The sequence below is a fragment of the Camellia sinensis genome, chromosome 8, assembly GCF_055761805.1.
Source record: "Camellia sinensis isolate YWXY chromosome 8, ASM5576180v1, whole genome shotgun sequence".
Taxonomy (NCBI): Eukaryota; Viridiplantae; Streptophyta; class Magnoliopsida; order Ericales; family Theaceae; genus Camellia; species Camellia sinensis.
Genome location: NC_138968.1, coordinates 135348837 through 135374143, shown reverse-complemented (window position 1 = coordinate 135374143; position 25307 = coordinate 135348837). Strand labels below are relative to the sequence as shown.

Below are 25307 nucleotides of genomic sequence, written 5' to 3'. Positions count from 1 at the left end.
TATTTTAAATATAAAATTGATACAATTAAAAAAAAAAGGAATTGAATTAATTTTTGAAGGCAATTTAGGATAAAATGAAATTTACTTCCATTTATAGTGCTGCTAATAACTTCCACCTCTTTTATGAGGATCCCATCATGACCCGAATTTATTAAAGGTGTATAAGCAAGGAGAAAGAAGAAGAAACAATCAGAACTCACAATTCATAAACAAACCTGACAACGACACAGACCCGGAGTCTTGACAATGACAGACACAGGCACAGACATAACAATTTATCAAAGAGAGAACACAAAGTAGAGAGAGCAGGGAAATAAAGAAAGAAGTAAAAGAAAGTAGCAATCACTAAGAATTGCTGAAAGAATACAGAAACAAAATTTAAAAGGGCCGTCGAGTTAGGGAGGTTGTTGTCCATCAATCTCCATCAATTTGAGCTTCTGAGGTTGCCTATAAAACCCTTTCACTACAGCTATGAAAAAACCCAACTTTCAAAAGAAACTAGCTAGCTGGTCAAGAAACCCTAGAAAAAGGATGAACATAAATATGAGTTGCATAACACCATATATATATAATGATGAACCAACAGTCCAATCCTCCAATTGTGCTTTTGACAATACAAGACCGAAGATTTGTTGTGAGATCATTAGGCAATGATTTCAAAAATCAGCTTTGGCTGCTTCATTTACAAGACAATAATCAGTGGTGGGACTAGCATGTGAAGTCATCAGCTACCAAGGGAGGAACAAAACTACAACCTTGAAGAGTCTGCTCAAAGATATGGCCCACTTTAAGCAATTTTTCCTGCAATTATGATTTTAATAAAGTTATATATAAAAAAAAAAAAAATCAATGACATTCTATTTGCTTAGCAAACAAAGAAATATTATGAAGTTCACCCACAAAGGTCTGCAACTATTGTATGCATAGATACATTAATCACACCAAATGGATAAGGTTACCTGGAATTCTTGGCCTAAAAAAAATCAAATTCTAAACAAGTAGTATGTGTTTACTTGTATTCTTTTAGCTCAAGTCAGTACTACTTTTCCCATTATCACCATTTGAACCAACCTATCATCAATTTGACATGTCATAACATCCAGAGAAAGAAAAATGCTTGGGACCCCCTTTTTTGGAGACCCCCACAACCCCCTTTGGATCTCAACCATTGATGTATGCGTAGGACCCATTCATATACGTGTAAGGCCCACACCATCAATGGTTGAGATCCAAAAGGAGTTGTGGGGTCCTCAAAAAAAGAGGGTCTCAATTATTGTTGTCCAAAGAAATGTGTCTTCAGCCAATCAGATTCAAGAGTTTTGTCAGAAAAAAATATGAAGTTCTAATATCCAAGCAAACATTGGGGCCATCATTAGTTAAGACCATTTTATCTTTGCTGATCCATCTAGGTACCAGATATATATATATATATATATATGCCACCTAGTTTGGGACATCACCCAGTTTTAAACAAAATAGAATGAGAAAAACCAGGTCAAGCAGGAAAAAAGTACTTGTGTTGTGCCAAACCATCTTTATGTGCAATATGAAAATTGGTTCTACCTCGTCAAATGCTGCACCAATCATTTGAAAACCAACAGGAAGACAAGTGGATCCCCCTTCAACAAATCCACATGGCAAAACCAGTGCAGGCAGACCAGCCAAGTTGACATTTACCTGTATCAAGAATAAAATCAGTCTCACTACCATGATGTCCCCTGCATGGAATTCTAACTAAACACCATAAACAAAGAGACCCAAAAAAAGGGAAAAGAACAGTAAGGCAAGAAACAGACTTACTGTCATGATGTCCCCTGCATACATTGCCAATGGATCATTTTTCTTTTCGCCTGTAAATGTGCCAGATTATTGGGGCCATCTACCAAAACAGGCAAGAAAAATAGAACTAGGCGAGCAGAGCTGAAGAGAAAAAGGAAGAATGTGAAAGCAGAAGATGTAAGGGCCATACCAATTTTATAAGCAGCAGAGGGAGCGGCTGGAGAAATTAGGATGTCATTTTTATCCAATACTTCCTTGAAGCTTTCCTGAATCAAGGTCCTCACCTAAAACACTAATATGATTGTAAATTTCTTCACATATTACAAATAGCAGCACAATAGGAACATGAATTTAGAGCGCAAAGATTACAACCAAAATGGAGACGAAGAATTAAAGTGGTGAACAGGTTCCATCACCGTGAATTTCAGAATTAGAACAGAAACAAAATAATACCTTCTATATAATCATCACAATGCAGCTATAGCTGGATTTATACCAAATAACTCTTGAGCCTAATGGCTGGTTTAAGTGTCACTGGTCTAAAATTTTCATCAAACATATTAATAAACCAAACCAAACTAAGCTTTGTCTCCCAATCAAGTGAGGTCAGCTATAATATGAATCCTTTTTCACCACTTCGCTCTATTAAGAGCTACATGCTCAATTAAATTAAATAAATTGATTGATTTTTTTTTTTTTTTTTTAAACTACATCCCATGTCAGTTTAGGTTTTCCCCTCCTAACATTGATCATATCACTTCTTAACCGTTGCATTCGCACGTCTTCGTTGTACATGATCATTTTAGCATGTTCTTTCCCGACTTATCTTCAATTAATGTGAGTCAAACTTCAGTTTTCTTGTATTAGGATGGCATCCACAAAAATGAAGATGCTAATAAGTACCTCTCACTACTGAATCTATCTGTATTGTGCAGTCAATAAAAATATTCAGCACAGTTATTAAGGTACCTGCTGGGCACGCTTGTAATAGGCATCATAGTAACCAGCTGAAAGGGCATATGTTCCCATTAGAATTCTCATTTTAACCTGTAAAATTGAACTCACATGTTATTTCAGAGCCACACTCACACAAATACATCAAAAATTAAATTTCCAGCTATCATAATTCTTAAACCCACAAACACTGCAAATTCATAACTGCAGGGGCACTTGAGATGTTTCATACCTCAGAACCAAACCCTTTAGCACGGGAATCCCCATAAAGGGAATTTATCTCATCAGCAACAACTTGATTTCCATACCTGGATGTTGATAGGAAAATAAACATAAGAAATCCACCAGCATATTTATGCCACTATCTATTGAAGTTAATAAGGGTTTTCCTACAATGCCTTTTGAGTTACTATCAAAATGTTAAAATCCACCCACTACACTAAACCTAACCCACTACACCACTATCACCTCCACTTCACCTACTCTACTAAACCTAACCCACTACACCACTACCACCTCCACTTCACCTACTCCACCTACCACCTACTACCACCTACTCTTCTATATATAGGAATCATTGTAACATATCAATAAACATCAATCAATAATACATAAATTCTTACATGGTATCAGAGCAAGGTTAAGACCTTAGTATTTCTCGCTTCACCGGCGGGCGGCAACCTTGCCTTGGCCGCCCGCCGGACCTCAACCTATTCCGCTTATTTTCTACACATACCTTGACTTCTTCAACATTTTCTTACACCCCTCCTCCGCTATGTCGGCGGCGGCACCCGCATCATCGTCTAGCCTCTATCGCCGTTCACCTTGCCTCTCACATATCCGTGGTTGTACTCTTACTCGTCGTCGTCGTTGGCGTTTCTGGCGCTGCTTTTCTGCTCGTCACTGCTGTTTTTTTTTCCCGATTTGCTCTCTCTCTCTTAGCCATGGATTTGGGTGTGGGGTGTAGAGCTGTGGCTCTGTTGTTGGTAGCCATGTTTGCTGGCTTGAAGGTTTCAATGGCAGCAGTGTACAAGGTTGGGGACTCCGCTGGTTGAACCATCATTGGGAATATTGATTACAAGGCCTGGGCTGCTTCCAAGACGTTTCATGTTGGAGATGTCATCATTTTCGAATACAATTTTCAATGTCACGTGTTGCAAGTGCCCCACAAAGAATACCAAGCCTGCAGAAGTGTAAGACAGTAACATGCATCTTCACATACAGCTTGGGTAATGTGTAACTATCAAAAGCACAAGCTTCTTGGACATCCCTCTCTCTCTCTCTCTCCATGGACCCAACATCATCATCATGCACCCACTCTATCTCCCTCTCTCTCATCTTTTCCCACTTTCAAACCCACTTTAATCATATCTCTCCTTTCTCTTAATTTATTCCATCCACAAATATTTTTCTCTATTTTCTTTATCCATTATTTTCTTTTATTTTATTTTTCTTATTAAACAACACCACAAAATAACACCAACAACATTCCACAACCTTGTCATTTTATTCATATCAGGGGATCAACCCCGATCACACTTTTACATCAAAAAAAAAAAAAAAAAAAGAAAACCCACACAAACAAAAACAAAACTACCACACCCACAGTGGGATTTTTCTTCTCTACTCAACTGCAGGTCTCTTCTTCTTACTTTTATCTTGGGTGTCCCGTGCCAGTCCGGTCTCCGTGTTTCCTTGTCCACCGAGCACGTTCACTCCCCCATACTCCTCCACTGCAGCATATGGCGGACCTCCAAATCGGAACATCACGGTGGCCTTCCGCTTCAGTTCCTTATTTTCTGCCTTTAGCACACTGATCTCTACTCGCGCATCCTTATACATGCGTTGGAGCAGAGCCAGCTGGGAATTTAAATGCTGCACCTCATTTGTCCTACTCTGCAGCCGGTTCGACAAATTTGTGACCGCCGTCATGGTTTCCACGCATGACTTCAGAGTATACTGATTAGCCTCAATATCAGTTTGCACCGCCATTTTTTGCTCCACCGACCGCATCGGAAAGTTCAATGGAGCAAAACCAGAGGTGTTTGGTTGAGGTTCACTGGCCACCGCACCAGTTATTTCTCTTGTGGGCTCGTTCAGTTCTGGAAAGAGCGTGAGCAGGTTCTGGGTAGCTGGACGGGAAGAAGAGGCCATGTTTTTGGGTTGCTACGTGTTTCAGCGAAATAGCAATTTCCAACTGGTAATGTTCGGAAGGGTTGGTGACAGAATGGCAACAAAGTGTTCCACAGTTTCTCTCTCCGCAGAGGCAGAGTTTTTTCAGCGAAGGGTTGGTTTCAGAGGTTTCAGAATGGTATGCCTCAGCCTCAGCCTTCGTCTTGGTTAAATAGCCGAGGCAGCCACGCGTATCGCGCGCCTCTTGCCGCCCGACAAACTGGCACGCCTTTTCATGGCACATCTTTTGACAAAGTGGACACGCCTTTTGATGGCACGCCTTTTGATGAATTGGGCACGCCTTTTGATGGCACGCCTTTTGACAAAATTGGGCACTCCTTTTGAGGGTGCAACTTTTTATGGGTCCGACAAGACTCTATAAACTGTCCCGACATTGATTCCGGTTAGCTCCTTTATGGGTCCGACAAGACTCTGTAAACTGTCCCGACATAGATTCCGGTTAGTTTCTACACGGGTCCGACAAGACTCTGTAAACTGTCCCGACATAGATTCCGGTTAGTTTCTACAAGGGTCCGACAAGACTCTGTAAACTGTCCCGACATTGATTCCGGTTAGTTTCTACAAGGGTCCAGCAAGACTCCGTAAACTGTCACAACAACTGTCACCACATTGTCTGCTACAACGGTCCGACATGACCCCATAAACTGTCTTCTACAACGGTCCGACATGACCCCATAAACTGTCTTCTACAGCGGTCTGACACCGCCATACAGTGTCCTCTACAACGTTATGACACCACCATCCAGTGTCTTCACCAATGGTCTGACACGACCATACAGTGTCTCCTATCCTCTTTTATTTTTATGTATTTTCTTGTTTTGTTACTCTCTCCAAACTCAAGTTGGTTAGTTCCTATCCCCCTTGAGTTTGCGGGGGGCTGTTAAAATCCACCCACTACACTAAACCTAACCCACTACACCACTATCACCTCCACTTCACCTACTCTACTAAACCTAACCCACTACACCACTACCACCTCCACTTCACCTACTCCACCTACCACCTACTACCACCTACTCTTCTATATATAGGAATCATTGTAACATATCAATAAACATCAATCAATAATACATAAATTCTTACACAAAATTTCAAACAACATTTAACTAATCTATTTCTAATTATAATAGGCATGCATATTGGGTGAATTAAAAAAAAACAACTAAACACACATGCACGTATATATCTATAACAAGAAGAGACTCTCTGCAGATCACCTGACACCATCATAACGTGACAAGTTTGAAGATGACTCAGATGAAGCAAGGATATAATAGGCTGGTAGCCCAAGGGAGAAAGAGGGTAATGAGACCTGCAAGTTTGATTCAATTTATTTTTTTTTTTAAAAAAAGGTAAGATGACACAAAAAAGAAAGATTTTAATTGTTGCAGGTGGATATAAAAAGGAAAATCCGCAAGGAAAAAAAAAAAAAAAAAAAAACCTCTGTTACAATGCATCCTAATTCTTCCAAATGAGAAGCCGCACCACGAACTAAAGATATTACTTCTGGATCAACACCATCGTCAAGAGTTTCACGAATTACACCAACCCTTAGTCCTTTCAAAGGTTTAGATTCCAACAAATCCTTGGAGATGAATTGAGATGTGAAGTCGGGAACATGCTGTAAAGTAAATTTAAAAAAAATTAAAATAAAAAACTCAGCTACAGTGCATCAAAACAATCTGGCATCTCATATTTCGACATGAAAACTCAGACCGATACAGAATACTCAAGCATTGGATGATACATCATTAGAAAGTAAGAAAGGTTTAAATTGCTTGTGCTAGTCATACAGAATCTCAATTGGTAGGTAGATGTAAGACAATGCATATAAGTTTATCGTTCATAAATAAAACCTGCTCACATTTTCTTTAAACTAAGCATTAAAGTTTTATAAGGAATGAATAAAAGAAGAAGAAAGAAGCATCAAAATCCACAAGAGTTGCTGGCATATACTTTGACAATATATGATCATAGATTGATAATATTGATAATATATGAAGTCAAGTTCGCAAACTAGGCATCATTGACCTTGATTAAGAAACTACAAGTACATGACATATAAAAAAAACCTTACTAGCTTACTACTAGTGGCGTCAAATCTATCATGACCAGAAATCGTATGAAGAATAATTCCTGTGTCAGCAACTGAAGAACCAACACATCCTATGACATCCAGCGATGATGCATACGCCACGAGTCCATATCTTGACACACGCCCATATGTTGGCTTCAATCCCACAACACCACAAAAAGATGCCGGCTGCCTTACACTTCCACCAGTATCACTTCCCAATGACACTACACACTGCCTGGCAGAAACAGCTGCAGCTGAGCCCCCTGATGACCCTCCTGGCACCCTGGACAAATCCCAAGGGTTTGCAGTCACCTAATGAATAAAAAGATGCACCTGAGTAAACTATTAACAGTTACTAATTGGAATTTTGGAACTCAAAAAAATATATCTGGCTCAGAAAACACTTTATCTTGAAGTTGAATGGAATGGAAACTTAGAAGGGTAAATAAGCAACTTTTTAGTTGGAAAAAGTACCAATTCAACATTTTGTGACCTTGTTTGCTTACTCTAGGCAAGAGATGGTTTTAACTAGTAAGGTACTAATCAAAATTTGAAGAGTTCCATGTGTGGAAATAATAACATGGAGATGGAGTCATGGAGAAAATGACTCATACATTCAACACTAGTAAATAGGGAACAGGATCCAACATTTGATGCATCCCAATATATTTATTCAATTCAACTCAAAAAAATCCAAATAGATAGCATACCCTGTCTTTTTGAACTAATATGTTCACTGCTTAAAAGTAAATAAAAGATTGGTGCAATTATTTTAATAGCTAAACTTATAAATTATATTTAGAAGATTGCCGGCCATTGTGCACTATCTACTAAAATCATATACTTAGCAGCTGAATTTAAGTTCAAGATCATTTGATATACTAAATGGTAAGGGCATAATTGCTAAAGGGACACACCTAGTCCCCAAAAGGCTTAAGACTTGTCAAGGCACAACAAAACTCCTCACTCTATGCCAAGCAAGGGCCCTGCAGTCAGCACACATGAAGCTGAAAGGCACATCGCCTTCCAGCAGAATCCATGTCCACCACAATCAAGAAAAGCTTGTGTTCATATTTTAATCACTCAAATCACAATTTTCTTTTATTTTCTGAATTTCACCATACACATCATGTCTTGACTCCAGAGGAATACATCAAACTGTTTAATCATTTATTTGTTGTTTTAGATTTGAAGGCTTGCAATCAACTACTTTGAATTAGACATATCTAATGGTAAATTCCAAATATCTATGATAGTGCAACATAGTATATGATTACAATCTATCTAGTTATAGTCATTTTTTTGTTGCAAAATTGTGACAGTATTTTATTGGTACATATGCTAATTAAAAGGATATATTTAATTTGATATAGCTAACCTTCTTTTTCGCATGCCAAATTTTTTTTCTTCTATTTTCTCTTTCTTTTTAAATTCTTAACTAGTTTTTGTAACCAATTTGAATAGTTTTTAAAGTAATTGATTGACTTAAATCAATATCAAATTTAAAAATATATGTAAGAAATTATACATGTGTGTGTTGATTTGACCGAACATGTTAGTTCATATGCCAAATTTTTTTTACTTTTCTTGATTTTTGGCAAGTTTGTGTCACAAATTCTAACTTGTTTATATTGCAAACATATTTAAAATAAACTCCCATGAACTGTTGCAAATGTGTCATACATCGTTCAGGCTTACACAAGTCCAATTTTGTTCACACACACACGGGCGCGCCTCCTATTGTTCCAAAACAGGGGCTCCACAACTTTAGATGGGGGTCTATACACTTTTTGGATGAAGGTCCTACTATTTTGGACCAATCAGATATTGTGTTTTCATTCAACTCTGAAATTGTGTGAACAAATTCAATTTCAGGCTCACACTTTATTCTACAACTGATTCAATACAATTAGGCTGTAGAAGACCTTGATGCTTTACTGTACCTTGAGCCTTTACACATAATGTGTGTTGTAGCAATGTGCTGGATGTTACTATGGTTAGCCACATAATGTACATGCTATGCTAATCTTTCTTTTATTTCTGGACAGGGTTTGCTAATGCTTGCACTACATGTTGGAATATCCTGCTGGAACATCCGAAGCTCTTTGAGGTTTTGATGCAAGGTTTGACTAGTATTGGAAAGCATAATATTTTGGTTGAATGGCTGCTGTTTCGACTTGGCTGCTGCAATTGGCTCACTGCGATTGGGAAGCCGTGTACAGCAGTTTCTTGTTTGGTTCTGGAGTCTTATAATCGCACAGTTTTGGTTGCTATTGCCATAGTGTGGAGGGCTGCTTGTAGCGCCGATGGAGTGAAGAAATTTTTATTTATGTGTATTTTGTTTATAAAATTGTGTAATCCTTCTTGTTTTTATACCTACCTTCGCGGGATGTGCAAAAATTATGTCTTGTTTTACCAGTTTTGTTGTGATGGATGTTCATGGTCCACATTTTCAATGGGGCCCACGAACATTTTCTCACTGATTATTAGTCTCTCTGCCTGTTTAGTTGTTGGCTGTTGTTTGTTGTCCGGTTCATGTTGGACATTTGTTTTTGATTTTTTGTTTACAGGTCTGTTTCCTTTGTATTGTTCTGGGTAGGGCCTGGGGCATGCCCCTTGTATTCTTGTGTTAGTTTTTTGTTTTTATTTTATGACTTACTTATCAAAAAAAAAAAAAAAAAAAGCCTTTACACATAACTCATCATTTCGAGAAACACAAGCCTGATTAAATTGACAAGTAAACTCAGAACTAAGGTAGTGTTTGGTTCACTGCTAAGTGGAATGGAATGGTCATTCCATTCGAATATTCTCATATTTGATTGACTAAATAAATAATGAAAAATGCATTGTAAATGAAATGATCGTTCACTAAGAAACCTAATGAATGACCATTCTATTCCATTTCATCTCATTCCAACTAACCAAATAGAGCAAAGTAGTTCAAAGCATATGTCCATCAAACCTAATGTGTAAAAGCAGACCACTTGTTCAGTTCATCCAGAAGAAAATGGTTCTGAACCCTTCTTATTTCTAGTTAAAAAAATCAACTTTGTAATTCTATTTGGGTTTCAACAAAATTATAATAGAAAAAAAAAAAAATTAGTGAAGTTAAATTTATACTAAACTGAATTACTGAAGCAAAACCGAGAACCCAAACCTGGTATGCAGAACCTTCGGTAGTACTCCCCATACCAAACTCATCCAAATTAGTCTTCCCAACAACAATTGCACCACTCTCCTTCAACTTCCTCACCGCCGTGGCATCGAACGGCGGCCGATACCCCTCCAAAATCCTCGACCCGGCCGTCGACGGCATATCCGCCGTACAAATATTATCCTTCACAGCAACCAAAACGCCAGCCAGAGGCCCCAACTCTTCATTCCTCTGAATCCTCTGATCAATCTCCTCCGCCTCTTTCAAAACCGTGTCCGAAACGTGTAGGAAGCTCTTGAGGTGTGGCTCGGTGCGGCGGAGGCGGTTGAGGTAGTCGGCGGCGAGCTCGACGGCGGTGGTGCGGCGGGAGAGGAGGGATTCGCGGATGGTGAGGATTTGGGAGGGCGGAGATGAGGTTGGGGTGGAAGAGAGGGTTAGGGTTTGAGAGATGTGGAGGGCTTTGACGGCTGTGGTTTGGAGGTGGGGTTTTGGCGGGCAATGGAGGTTGGGCCAACGGTAATGGAGGAGGAGGAAGCGAGGATTGTGGACTGAGGAGAACATTTCAGTAGAGAGACAGAGAGGTCACAGAAGTTTTCTTCCACTGGTATGTAATCCCTGTACCCTTAACACCATGTTTGGAAGGACTGGGAAGGAATAGGAATATCCGAACAGCACCACCCGTCCATCCTAAATCGATTTGACAAACACAATACGGATAGATACAGTTTAAAATATGATGGGCTCGTTTGGTTTGATTTTCTGAAAAAAATTTGGGAAATTTTCTCTACAAATAAGTTTTCAAAAATAACCAAATCAAACAAATTTTTCCAAAAAAATTTCCCAAAACTTGTAAACCAAACAAGTTTTCCAAACAAATCTCTCTCTCACACACATCAAATCAATCACTTTTTCTAAAACTCTATCTCAAAATAATTTTCCAAAACATCTTTTAAAAAAAACCAAACCAAACATGTTTTCGTACTTTTTATCTCTAAAACACATCTCTCAAACACAAACCAAACATACCCGATATAATTACGGATTGTAAGTGTTACTTGCACTTGTAAGAATACGGCGCACTTAGATTTTTTATTATTTTTTTTATAAAAAAATCTCAATCGTTAATTTTGTTTATCCTATCTTAAATATTTTTGGTAAACACACCAAACCTTAATTTCATGATTCAAAATGTTGTTGATGGTAGGTTAAATTTTTTTCAAACCGTATACATACAGGTTGGTCCAAATCAATCTGTAAACCGTCTAAAATTGAACCGTCAACCCTCCTAATTTGGAAGGTAGTGAAAGAAGTATAGGCACGGGGCAAATTAGATGATTTTTTTTTTTTTTGTAAAATTTATTTTACTTACTTTTTTTATAGGTGTCGGGGTAAAATTTATTTCACTTTTTTGCGAATTGAGGTCGGAAATACTTTAATTTTTATATTTAAATATAGTCGGAGAGTCTTATGTGAACTAAACTGCAACTCTTAACTTCGTTAATTACAAATGTGAATTTATTGTAATACACATATAATTCGTCTAAAAACTGGTGTGTACAATATTCTTTCTATTAGTTTAGATGGAAAAAAAAAAAAAAAAAATTCACCTTGAGATTTTCTGTTTATATTTAACCCGTAGAGGATAAGTGTTCCAATCTCAAACCATATGAGAGAATAAAATGAAATTTTCCCCTTTTTTTAGAAAGAAAATTGGAAAAATCTCGCTTTGTTCACCCTCAAACTATCACATTTGTATCACTTCACTGTCTCAATTATCAATTTTAAAAATTAACGCCTTAAATCATTGAAATTATTTCACTTTGTTCCAAGTTGTCAAGGGCATTACAATTATTTGATGGAAAAACTCACATTACTCCACAAATTATTACACTTGTATTATATTAATCTTTTGGATTATCAAGTTTAACAATTAACGCATTAATTCACTCTGTCACAAATTATTACGGATAAATTATAAATACATCCCTTAAATATTATTTAAAATACGAATTGTCCTTGTAGTTTAGAAAATTACAAATACATCCATGTCAAAATTTTTTATTTAACAGAATTAATTGAAAAAGTGAACTTTCTAACTGTTCACATATACAATAATAAAATTATCTGAATTATTAATTGAAATAAAATTTTAACATTATTAAAAACTGCTAATTAACTTGATGATTTATTAATAAAATGACCTATTTGTTATGAAATTAGAAATTTTAAGGGGTATAATGTAATTTCTAGAATCACAGGAAGTAATTTGTAATTTAAGTAAATCTCAAGGGGTGTGTTTGTAATTTATCCAATTATTAATGATGTTAACAAATTTTTATGGAAGCTCATATGAGCAAACCAAAGAGGCATGGAAAAAAAAAAATAGAATCATTCTCCAATACACTACAAGAAAAATGGGTTTAGGCGGTGTTTTTTTAACAGCGTTTTATTAAATGCCACTTTTATTAATATTTAACGACGTTTTATAAAAACGTCACATATTTATTTAATAAAACGACGTCGTTTTGAAATATGAGGCGTGTAAAAACGCCTCCAAATATGTTGTGCCTCATGCGCCTACTTTGAATCTGAGAACACTTTGTTAAAGCTTTGTAAACCCTCTCACGCTTTCACAATCCTCACGCCTCTCTCTTGCTCACCTCCAATTGCTTCTAAACCCTCGAGAGCGATTTCGATTCAGATCGATTTTCTTTGAGATTCATCTTTGAGATTCATACAGATTCATCAGAGCGATTTCGATTTGAAGCTCTGAAGCTCCACTGTCTCTCTTTCTCTCTCTCGATTCATCCTTTGTTCTCTGCGATATCGCTCTGAAGCTCTGGGAGATTGCGAAGAGAGAAGAGGGGTTGGTTTCGATCGCAGAGGAAGTGATCTCAGGAGAGGCTGTGCTTGATTTCTCAGATTGGTCTCAGACTGATTTCGATTTTGAGATTCATCTCAGAGCGATTTCGATTTTGAAGTTCTCTCTCTTGATTTTGAAGCTTCACCGCGAGGTATTGATTTCTCTCTCTCTCTCTCTCAAGCTCTTCCTTCCCGTCTCTCTTGATTTGGTTATTGAGATCGATTTCGATGTAACTTACTGTAAGGTGGTGAAAAGTTCATTTGCCCTGGTGATAAATTACTGATCAAAGTCATGAAATAACGTGGTGACATAAGCAAAAGAGGATTGAATCTATCTGAGTCACAAGTTTACCATTTTCTCTGCTTTTTGCCAAAAATCTGATAGCAAGATACGAAAATATTTTGTAAGAATGGATTATAAATTATTGATTGGTTTTCTATCCACCTAAACAGTTCATTGCTATATATTTTAAATTCCTAGTATGATTCAGAAATGTACATTATAGATGAGGTGATTCACTTTGGATAATGATATGAAAACAGAATAAGTTTTGGCCCAAAGAAAATGATATGTTATACTAGTAAGAATAGCTTTTCTTGGATATATTCCATGCGAAAAACCTACAACAACCATTTATATGTGTTCTCAATGATTAAAAATACTGTCATGTTATTTACTTTGTTTTGGTTCTCCAGTGTGAGCAGTTCATTGCTAATAGCATATATGTGCTTCGTATGCTACTTATTCATTATTTATCAGACACAAAAATTTGGTATGCACTGCCTACCAAAAGTCTGCAAAGAAAATCTAAAATTTGAGAAAACACTTATATTAAATACACTGTTTTTGTTATTATTGTATAGTGTACAACTGATAAGACTACATTATACTTCATACTGCACACAAAAATGCATTTTAGAAACTCATGCATTATTTTTACTAAAACCACTTTTCCACTTCACATTTCAATTTTAAATCAACTTCTGTTAATAAAGTTCTAATCATACTATACCGAGTACATTTAATGGAGAACTTCACATTTATGTCCATGTTTGTATTCTAGTTTTGTCCATGTTTTTATTCTAGAATACCTATACATCATATGTATTAAGATAGCCTGGCGGCTGCCACATTAACCCCATAAATAGATTTTTGGCAACCTATAAACATCAAAATGTGACATTTGTGTTAGGTACTTGACTTTCAGAATTTTTTTTCTGAATCTTCTACGGTTTTTTGGAGAAGTTTTTCGTGGTATTTGGAATGGGACAGATGTTGCCATTAAAGTTTTTCTTTAACAAGATTTAACTGTTGAGAACATCGAAGACTTCTGCAATGAGATATCTATTCTAAGGTTTGTCTTAATTGATCTATTTGCAATCATAGCTTCTCATATTTCCCCTCCTTCACTTTGTTCTTGTCCATGCGATTGACCTTTTCTTTTCTTCTTTTCATACACAGCCGTCTACGCCACCCAAATGGTAATGCCCTACATTTAAATGTTGAAGGTGTATTTCCTCGTTAAGTATTTTGTAATTTTTCAGCTGATTCAAACTATACCCAATTGACTGTAGTAATTCTCAAGTGTATGTGTGTGTAGTAATTCTTTTCCGCAAATCTTTTTGAGAGAAAGAAACTAATGCAAAGAACATAGAGATTTCCTCATAAAGAAAGATATAAAAAGAAGGGCAGAACAAATAAAAAAGGAAAAAGCCTCCAGAAAAACTAAAGCAGAATAACAGTCCCAAATTCCTCTAGAGTAAATTTTCCCTTACATATTTTTCGTTTTCATCTTGCTTTGAAAGGCAAATTTTATGCTTTATTGGAGCTTGTACGTTTGTTACAATTCTCAAGTAGAAGCAAGTGCTCAGTCAAAATGTGCCACTTGTTACAATTGTTTTCTTAGCTAGCATGTATGCTCTGGACATTTTAAAAAATATGTATGTCTATGTTTTGGACACTTGAAAATTGGCCACGACTTTGTTTGAAAGCTGAAAATTGTTTGGTTTGTGTTTATGCAATTTGCGAAAACATCTTGTTCCTTGCATATTTTTTGTCAAGGTTTCTACGGAGTCTTTCAATGCTGCCATTATGGTATGTTCAGATTGCAATGTTGTGTTATATCGAGTGTTCTATAAAAAGTATACTTTTCATTAGTCAAAATTTTGGTATCCCAGGCAAGGCATGGAACTCGTGCTCCAACCAAGGAAAACTTAAAAGAGTTAAATGATTTAGCCATGCGTATGGAAGTTCTTCTACAAGATGCAAAAGAGCAGAAGTTGGCTTTGCAGAAAGTTCCTGCCTGGTTTCGGGGATGGAAATCTCCTTGGCAAGGGAAGCTCAAGGGTGGTGAATTAATTAGCGAAGGAGAAGATGAACTGTATAATCTGGGGGTTAGAACCAGAGACAAGTTTCCACAACTGTTTAATGAGGATTACCACCTGGATGTGTATGCAATAAAGGCAACTCAGGTGGGCCACATTCTACTTTTCCTTTTATTCACTTTTGCAAATGGCTGGCTTTAGTGATGATAATTCATTGCGGGTTTCAGCCAATTGTTCTATCTATTGCCTCATTACCATAAATGCTGTTTGGATCAAGTTTTCCCTGAAATTGTTTCGATCCATCAAAAGGCTGATTGCATCACACTAATTGTGATATTACATTTTTATATAAAATTTTCTGTTGCTTTTAGAATTCATTATTCTTATACATCTCTTTTTCTTTGCCATGAATCATGAAATAGATTCCTCGGGCATCAACTAGTGCAGTAGCATTTGTCATGGGGTTGTTAAGTGGAGGGGAAATCTTGGACCAGGGCGCAATCAAGCTTTTGCAGTAACCAGTGAAAGCCGTGCAAGTGATATATTGCTAAGATTCCATGATTGGATATTAAATTGAATGGGAAAGTGAATTAATGCTACATTTACTATTTGAATGGAAGTTATTATTTCATATTAGTGCTATTCAATTTTATTAAAGGTATTTTTTTAGTTTAATCACATAAAATTAGCACAATTTTTATTAAAAAAAAATTAAAAAAGAGAGGATATCACGGCGTTTTGAGAAATACCACCTAAACTCTAGCTAATGGTCAGTTTTTAAAAAAAGATATGACGGCGTTTTGAAAACGTCACTAAATCATAGTGATGTCATAGTGCTGTTAGGGAGGGACATTTGGCAGTGTTTTTAAAAACGCCGCCTATACTAAATATAGCGACGCTTTTAAAGCGTCATAAAGCTATGGCGACGGCCGCATCTTCGACGTTTGGTACTAAACGTCACAAAAATAATTAGTGACGTTTTTGATAACTATAGCGGCGTTTTTTAAACGCCACTAAAAGCCTAATTTCTAGCAGTGATAATATCCTCACACTACAAGAATACTGGGATTTAATGGCGTTTATTTAACGACATTTAAAAAAATGCCTCTGTTTCTAATATTTAACGGCGTTTTTATAAATGTCGCATTTTTTGTTTAATAATACGACACCGTTTTCATTTCTGAAGTTGTTTTAAAAACGCCTTCGAATGTGTTTTTTTATTTTTTATTTTTTTAATATATGAGAACATAAAGTAGCGTATTCACTCTCTCTCGTCTCCCTCTTTCTGACTAAACCTTAATTTCACTCTCTCTCTTTGTCTCTCTCTCTCTCTCCCTTCTCTTCAAACCCCTTCGTATTTGTAGAACCACAACTGAACCCCTTTGTATTTGCAGATCGATTCATGAATTCGTAGATCGATTCAAGTATTATTCACTCTCAGTCTTGCTCTCTCTCTCTCTAAACCCTTGATTTCACTCTCTCTCGCTTCAAACCCCTCTGTTTCAGAGACAACTCTTCATATTTGTAGAACCGTAGCTGAACCCCTTCGTATTTGCAGATCGATTCAAGTATTCATAGATCGATTCAAGCCTTTTCTCTAGTTCGTGTTCGCGTTCGCAGCTCTTTCTTCATAGTAAGTGTTGATCAGTCTCATCTCTATCTTCTTACTGACGGAATCATTCGATTCAAGTATGCTAGGTTTCATCTACTTTATCATTCTTAGATCAGATTGAAGATCTATTCATTCGATTCAAGTATGGTAGGTTCGATTGAAGATCTATTGATCGATTGAAGATCATAATGTGTATTGTAGATGTTAAAATTGAACACAAAATACATACATACATATATATGAATAGATTGACAAATTTTTTTAAAATAGATCTCAATAAGAAAATCTGTAACCTTTTATATATTCATTGAGCTTCAGAAGAGTATTTTAATGTCTACTTGAAATGAACCAAAAAAAATAAATAAAAAAATCTGATGTTATAACTTTGTTTTTAGATAGCTTCTGTTTCTTTTAAGAGGTTAAATGTGGTGTTCATTTATGTTTCTTGTGTGGTATGAGACCAGAGGCAAGTGGTATCATTGGAGATCTCTGGTATCATTTTTTTTAATGATTTTGTTGTTTCTATTTCAGCTTCGACTTTCTCTTCTCAAGACTACACAGGGGCATCCTATGGTGAGAGTCCTGTCTTTTGAGAGCATTTTTATACTTATGTAGTCTTTGTTTGGTTGCTGAGATAATGTAGATGCAAAGAAACTAGGGTTGAATTTAAATTATTGCTCTGCTTTGTTAGAAGGAAATATAGGAAAGGAAATTTATTAAAATATGATGTTAGGTTTCTCACGATTTTGGCTCCCAAATAGCCAAGAATCTAGCAGCCAACAAGTTTTGGCTGATTTGAAATTATTTTATTATTATTTTTTAAATCATGGAGTTTTTTGCTTGTTGAAGCAAAAAAACATGAATTGTAGGAGTTAAGAGTTGAAATTTAATTTATTATTTTCCTAGGAATTTCCAGTAATCGCATGGAGGGTCAGGTTTTGAGAGTTTAAGTTTGTCAGATTAGTTAGTAAGGGGTGGAGCTTGAAGAAGCGAAGCAAACTTATAGTAACAGCATATTATATTTTTTTAAGCCCCCTAATTAATGCTTTAATTTTGATAGTTGGTGGAACTTAAAAATGGGGAAACATACAATGGGCATTTGGTGAATTGTGATGCTTGGATGAATATCCATCTTCATGGACCGACGTCGTCACATGTATGTCTATGTTTGATAGAGTTTATCTGGGTTATTTATTTTTTATTTTAAGAATCTATTTTAGATTGTTTAGACTTTTACTAATAGTCAAGAGTATAGATGAGGCTGCTACCATATTGTTGCCGCAGACCCCTGATAAGATGAGGGAGTTGGTCCAGCTCACGTTTTACAAGCCGCCCAAGATCCTGCCTTCATGCATCCTCACTGATTTCATTCGAGTAAGGTCTTTAAAACTTTATGCTCCTCATACTCAGACTCATACTTCCTAATTAAGTTGTTTGATTGTGACTTTTAAGACTCGTATCATAGTTGCTATTAGAGGTGGCAAAGGGACTGTTGGAAATGGTAGAAAAATTCTGGGTAAAACCAGAATTTTTTCTCAAGTTTGGTCTATTTTTTAGGTGGGCCCCGTGCATCGATTTACACGGGTCAAAGTGGTAACGCATTCTATGCCGCGTTGTGATTCACGTGGTATATTTGGTTGCTCAAAACCATTACCGAGTGAATGGGAAATTGAAGCCAAAGTGTGCTCCATGGAAATGGAGTTTTGGTGGAAATTCCTTAAGATTGTAAATTGGCTTGTCCCACGTTGATTTGGTGGGAAGTTTTGAAAGGGTTTATAAGGCTTGGGTGAGATACTTGGGGTGTGCCCCAATGGGTACCCAAGTGTTTTAGAGGGAGAGGTTATGGGCAAAATGGGCTAGACCCATTGGACCCAAAAATCACCACACGCGCGCGCCGCTGCTGCCCGTCCGTCCGTGCGGGCGGGCTGGGCTGGGCTGGGCCTAGGCTTGGGCACGGGTGCGTGGTGTGTGGTTGGGGGCGCGCCGCCGCTGCCGGTCGGGTGGGCTGGGCTTGGGCGCGGGTGCGTGGTGTGTGGTTGGGTTGGGCTTGTTCGGCTCGATATTAATCTTTTTGGGTAAAAAATATTTAAATTTAAATTTATTTTTTATTAAAATAAAATCCAGAATTCAAATTAAACTGGTTTGGATTTACTGTTCATCCAAATAGGGCCCTTCCCGGTTTCAAATAGAATTAAACTGGTTTGGATTTATTGTTCATCCAAACAGAGCCCTTCCCGTTTTTATCTGTTTGAATTATTAACCCAACAGATTCAAAATCTGTTTACATTCGAAACTAACAGGTTTCATACCTGTTTAATTCAAAACCAAGAGCCACCTTTACATCTATAAATAGACTAGCCTCCCATTTGGATTTAACTCGAATTTTCGTACTCTATCCTTTGGTTTAAATCTTTGCATTTTATTTTTGAAAGAAAGAGTGTAAACACTTTGTGTGTTCAACGAACGATTAAATTGTAGTGCTGCTTTTATTCGTTGATAAGATCATTTTATCCTGGAGATAGACGTCCAAATTCTGAAAGCACCGTGGAGAGGACGAATCTGTCTTAAGGACACAGTGTTAAACACTGGACTTGATCAGAAAAGTTATTCAAATAAATTAACCAAGTAAGTTGTTTAATTTTATTATATTTTTATTTGTTTATTTAATCAGATTTTATTTTTGTTTTTGTAACAAAATAAAATCTGTGGTTTTATTTATTTATTTATTATTTCGAGTTTGATTTTTGTAATCAAACAAATTCTCTTCTTTTCTTTATTTCTTTATATTCTGGTTGTTGTTTAGTACACAACAGAATTTAACTTAATTGAATACAGTGAAGATTGCCCAACAATCTTAAGACAGATTCCTTTTTGGTATCTTCATTGTATTTAATTTTCTGTGTTTTCAAAGTAATATTCTGGTTGGAAAAACAAATAGTGATTTATGCTATTTGATAAATAGTAGTAATATACTGTCTCTTTTCTTTGACAACTAGTAGTAATATACTGGTGTCATTAACAATAGCAGAATATTATTTGGTATTATAGAAAATTATTGTGATATTTTATTTTTCTAGTTTTAGTAATAAGGAAAATAAAATTATTTTGTTGTTATAATTTATTTTCTGGTTTTAGTAACTAGAAAATTAATTTGTGTTTTAATTTTTCCTGATTTTTATAATCAGAGATTATGGCTGCTACAACTGAAACTGCATCTGGCAGTGGTACTCCTATTGTTACACCTACATCGGTCCCTATGCAGAACCATGTTCATGTACCAATCAATCATGGAGAAAAATCGAAAAAATTTAACGGTACCGAGTTTAAGAGATGGCAGCAGAAGATGCTGTTCTATCTTACAACTCTTAATTTGGCCCGGTTTCTCCATGAAGAGGCTCCAGCACTTAAAGAGGGTGAAAGTGATCGGCAAGTTGTTGCCGCTGTAGATGCTTGGAAACATTCAGATTTCCTGTGCAGAAACTACATCCTAAATGGCCTTGACAATATGCTGTATAATGTATACAGTCCTCTGAAAACAGCAAAAGAATTGTGGGATTCTTTGGAGAAGAAATACATGACAGAAGATGCTGGCACGAAGAAATTTGTCGTCGGTAAATTTTTGGATTTTGTTATGGTAGACTCCCAAACGGTAATATCTCAAGTTCAAAGTTTTCAAATAATTTTGCATGATATTCATTCAGAAGGTATGTCTCTTAGCAAGTCATTCCAAGTCGCTGCTTTAGTGGAAAAGTTACCACCGGCTTGGAAAGATTTCAAAAATTATTTAAAACATAAACGCAAAGAGATGACTATGGATGAATTGATTGTAAGATTAAGAATTGAGGAAGATAACCGGAAGGCTGAAAAGAGGAATGGGAAAAATCTCATTGAGTCCAAGGCTAATGTGGTTGAACAAGTTCATAAACCACATAACAAAAAGAGGAAGTTTACTGGAGATGGTCCTAAACAAGGCGATAGCAACAAGAAGTTCAAAGGAAAATGCTATAACTGTGGCAAGACTGGACATCGAGCTTCTGACTGCCGCTGCCCTAAGAAGGATCATGGAAGTACAAGTAAGAAGACCACCAATCAGGCTAATGTATCCGAATTGGACTACATCTCTGACGGAGTGAATGACATCAACCTATCTGCTGTGGTGTCTGAGACTAACTTGGTTAGAAATCCCAAAGAGTGGTGGGTTGACACTGGAGTAACTCGTCACATATGTGCGGACAAGAAAATGTTCACTACCTACAATGAGGCTGCAAATGGTGAACAACTTTTCATGGGAAATTCTTCTACTTCTACTGTGGCTGGAGAAGGAAAAGTTATCTTGAAGATGACATCAGGGAAAGAACTGACCCTCAACAACGTACTGCATGTACCTGACATCCGGAAGAATTTAGTTTCTGGTTCTTTGTTAAGTAAAAATGGTTTTAGGCTTGTCTTTGAGTCTGATAAATTTGTATTAACAAAGAGTGGTATGTATGTTGGTAAGGGATACATGAGTGATGGTCTCTTTAAGTTGAATGTAATGACAGTTGTACCAAAAATTGCTATGAATAAGAATAACACATCTTTTGTTTATATTCTTGAGTCAAATTTATGGCATGGTAGATTAGGACATGTGAATTTTGATGCTTTGCGTAGATTAATTGGTTTAGATCATATACCAAAGTTTGAAATTAACCCTAATCATAAATGTGAAATTTGTGTAGAAGCGAAACTAACTAAGGCTCCATTTAAATCAGTTGAAAGAAAAACCGAACCTCTAGAATTAATTCATACTGATGTATGTGATTTAAAATTTATTCAAACTAGAGGAGGCAAAAAGTATTTCATAACATTTATCGATGATTGCACAAGATATTGTTATGTTTATTTACTTAGAAGTAAAGATGAAGCCTTAGAAATGTTTAAACTCCACAAAACAGAAGTTGAAAATCAACTTGGTAAAACCATTAAAATACTTAGAAGTGATAGGGGTGGTGAATATGATGCACCATTAAATGAATTTTGTGCACAACATGGCATTATTCACCAAACTACAGCCCCTTATTCTCCACAGCAAAATGGAATTGCTGAAAGGAAGAATAGAACCCTAAAAGAAATGATGAATGCCATGTTACTAAGTTCGGGCTTACCACAGAACTTGTGGGGTGAAGCAATATTGTCTGCTAATTATGTTCTTAATAGAATACCCCACAAGAAAACCAAAAGCATTCATTATGGATTGTGGAAAGGTCGACCACCTTCCTACAAATACTTAAAAGTGTGGGGGTGTTTGGCAAAAGTTGAAGTACTGTTCCTAAAAAGACTAAGATTGGACCAAAAACAGTAGATTGTGTGTTTATTGGTTATGCTCAGAATAGTAGTGCATATCGGTTTCTGACTTATAAATCAGAATTACCTGATATAAATGTGAACACTATTATAGAGTTAAGGAATGCTGTGTTTTTTGAACATGTCTTTCCTTGTAAGAAAGGACAGGAATTAAATTCACAGAAAAGAACTTATGATTGTACACAAAGTCAAGAGACTAATGACAATCAAACACAAGAGACTAGTAATGGTCTCGACCAACAGGATTTAACTGATGAACCAAGACGAAGTAAGAGAGCGAGAACATCAAAATTCTTTGGTCCAGATTTTCTGACATACTTGTTAGAAAATGAACCTCAAAGCTTTAAGGCAGCAATGATAGGTCCTGAAGCACATTTGTGGAAAGAGGCTGTTAATAATGAAATCGAATCCATTATACAAAATCATACTTGGGAATTGGTGGATCTTCCACCAGGTTCTAAACTTCTTGGATATAAATGGATATTTAAGAGAAAAATGAAAGCAGATGGTTCAATTGACAAGTATAAAGCAAGACTTATAGTTAAAGGTTACAGACAAAAGGAAGGTCTGGACTATTTTGACACATATTTCCCTGTGACAAGAATAACATCCATTCGCATGCTTATTTCTATAATAGCGTTGTTTAATTTAGAAATACATCAAATAGATGTTAAGACAACTTTCTTAAACGGTGATCTAAATGAAGAGATCTATATGGAGCAACTTGAAGGGTTTGTTGTATCAGGACAAGAAAAGAAAGTTTGTCGACTTGTAAAATCCCTTTATGGATTAAAACAAGCACATAAGCAATGGCATGAAAAATTTGATCATGCAATGCTTACTAATGGGTTTAAGATAAACGAATGTGACAAATGCGTCTATGTTAAAAACACTGACCAAGGATATGTCATAGTTTGTCTTTATGTGGATGACATGCTTATCAATGGAAGCAGTCAAAACATGATCAAATCAACTAAGCAAATGCTTAACAAAAGATTTGATATGAAAGATATGGGGGTCGCAGATGTTATATTAGGAATAAAAATTACTAAAACATCTGACGGATATGCATTATCTCAATCTCATTATATTGAGAAAATTCTTGATAAATTTATCAAGGATGATTTGAATTTAGCTAGAATACCTGTAGACATCAGTCTTTATTTATCGAAAAATAAAGGTGATGCAGTGTCTTAGTTAAAATACTCCCAAATCATTGGAAGCCTAATGTACCTAATGAATTGTACTCATCCTGATATAGCTTATGCTATCAATAAATTGAGTAGGTACACTAGTAACCCTGGAGAAGACCATTGGAAAGCGATCATTCGGGTTCTTAGATATCTAAGATTTACTCGTGATCATGGTTTGAACTTTACTCGATATCCAGCAGTACTCGAAGGTTATTGTGATGCCAATTGGATATTGGATACTAAAGATTCAAAATCCACTAGTGGATATGTCTTTACTTTAGGAGGCGCTGCTGTTTCTTGGAAGTCCACGAAACAAACTTGCATCGCACGATCCACAATGGAATCCGAGTTCATTGCTTTAGACAAAGCAGGTGAAGAAGCAGAATGGCTTCGTCACTTCTTAGAAGACATTCCAATATGGCCAAAACCTGTGCCAGCTATTTGCATTCATTGTGATAGTCAATCTGCAATAGGCAGGGCACAGAATCACATGTATAACGGTAAGTCACGACATATTCGTCGTCGACATAATACCGTAAGGCAATTGTTGTCAAACGGAATAATCTCAATAGATTATATAAAATCTAAAGAGAATATTGCGGATCCGTTAACAAAAGGTTTGACGAAAAAGCTAGTGTGTAGTTTATCAAAGGGGATGGGATTAAAGCCTATTACATAACAGTCGTCATAATGGTAACCCTACTTATATGAATGGAGATCCCAAGAACTAAGTTCAAAGGGACAACTAAGTTATGTATGGCTCGCCAGAAATCACCAAGGGATTAAAATTCCTACCCATTCCTATGGTGAGAGTGATATCTGCAACATATGTTGTCTGCAGGGGTATAAGGATAAGCTTTGCTTTTAATGATTACTTATATCTTGATTAAAGGCATAAAATCAAGACGAGTATAAGGAGATACTCACAATAAGAATCACCTATATGAGTGTTGAACTGGGGCCGGTTCTATGAGAATGAAAAAGGCTACATTCTCTAGAAATACTCATGAAAATCAGGTGCGTTCAAGGCCAAAAAGAACACAACAGTGAGAACCGCGATGTGTCAGAAGATATTTTGTGTGAAATCTATTGTCTTGGCTTACACAAATGGCTAAACAATTCAAGGCATCGCATCCATTGGTTAGCCAGTAAGTCCGATAGGTTATCACTAGGGAAGGTTCAAGGCCGAAAACTACCTATCCTGATACAAGATATTTTCGATTTATACTCTTTCGTAAAAGTCTGCATATTGTTGCATTTCCGTTGTCATCAAATTCCATTCATGTGGGGGATTGTTGGAAATGGTAGAAAAATTCTGGGCAAAACCAGAATTTTTTCTCAAGTTTGGTCTATTTTTTAGGTGAGCCCCGTGCATTGATTTACACGGGTCAAAGTGGTAACGCGTTCTATGCCGCGTTGTGATTCACGTGGTATATTTGGTTGCTCAAAACCATTACCGAGTGAATGGAAAATTGAAGCCAAAGTGTGCTCCATGGAAATGGAGTTTTGGTGAAAATTCCTTAAGGTTGTAAATTGGCTTGTCCCACATTGATTTGGTGGGAAGTTTTGAAAGGGTTTATAAGGCTTGGGTGAGATACTTGGGGTGTGCCCCAAGGGGTACCCAAGTGTTTTAGAGGGAGAGGTTATGGGCAAAATGGGCTAGACCCATTGGACCCAAAAATCACCACACGCGCGCGCGCGCCGCTGCCGGTCGGGCGGGCTGGGCTGGGCCTGGGCTTGTGCTTGGGCTTGGGTGCGTGGTGTGTGGTTGGGTTGGGCTTGTTCGGCCCGATATTAATTTTTTTGGATAAAAAA

General features: G+C 36.6%; 1 protein-coding gene across 4 annotated transcripts; it reads right to left on the bottom strand.

Annotated features, from left to right (window-relative positions):
* Nucleotides 1-119: 119 nt before the first annotated feature.
* LOC114273948 (Amidase family protein) lies at nt 120-10866 on the bottom strand. 4 transcript variants are annotated; one of them, XM_028215784.2, is made up of 11 exons: nt 10161-10866; nt 7004-7315; nt 6368-6547; nt 6144-6238; nt 2966-3041; nt 2749-2826; nt 1970-2063; nt 1801-1850; nt 1564-1677; nt 756-801; nt 120-673 (listed from the first exon to the last, which is right to left on the bottom strand). In XM_028215784.2, exons 1-11 carry the CDS (start codon nt 10716-10718, stop codon nt 657-659), a joined length of 1620 nt encoding a protein of 539 aa, XP_028071585.2. In that variant the 5' UTR covers nt 10719-10866; the 3' UTR covers nt 120-656. The 4 variants fall into 4 exon arrangements, with proteins under 4 accessions (XP_028071585.2, XP_028071584.2, XP_028071587.2 ...); XM_028215783.2 differs by having other exon boundaries at nt 545-801; XM_028215786.2 differs by lacking the exon at nt 7004-7315 and having other exon boundaries at nt 545-801.
* Between the last annotated feature and the right edge of the window lie 14441 nt (nt 10867-25307).

What these genes read in the sequence shown, in the direction of transcription:
- LOC114273948 (XM_028215783.2), bottom strand. Translation starts at nt 10,718, where the DNA reads ATGTTCTCCTCAGTCCACAATCCTCGCTTCCTCCTCCTCCATTACCGT. An exon ending in TAGGATGCATTGTAACAGAG is followed by an intron (nt 6,239 to 6,367) that starts GTTTTTTTTTTT and finishes TCAAACTTGCAG; the next exon opens with GTCTCATTACCCTCTTTCTC. An exon ending in TCACGTTATGATGGTGTCAG is followed by an intron (nt 3,042 to 6,143) that starts GTGATCTGCAGA and finishes ATCAACATCCAG; the next exon opens with GTATGGAAATCAAGTTGTTG.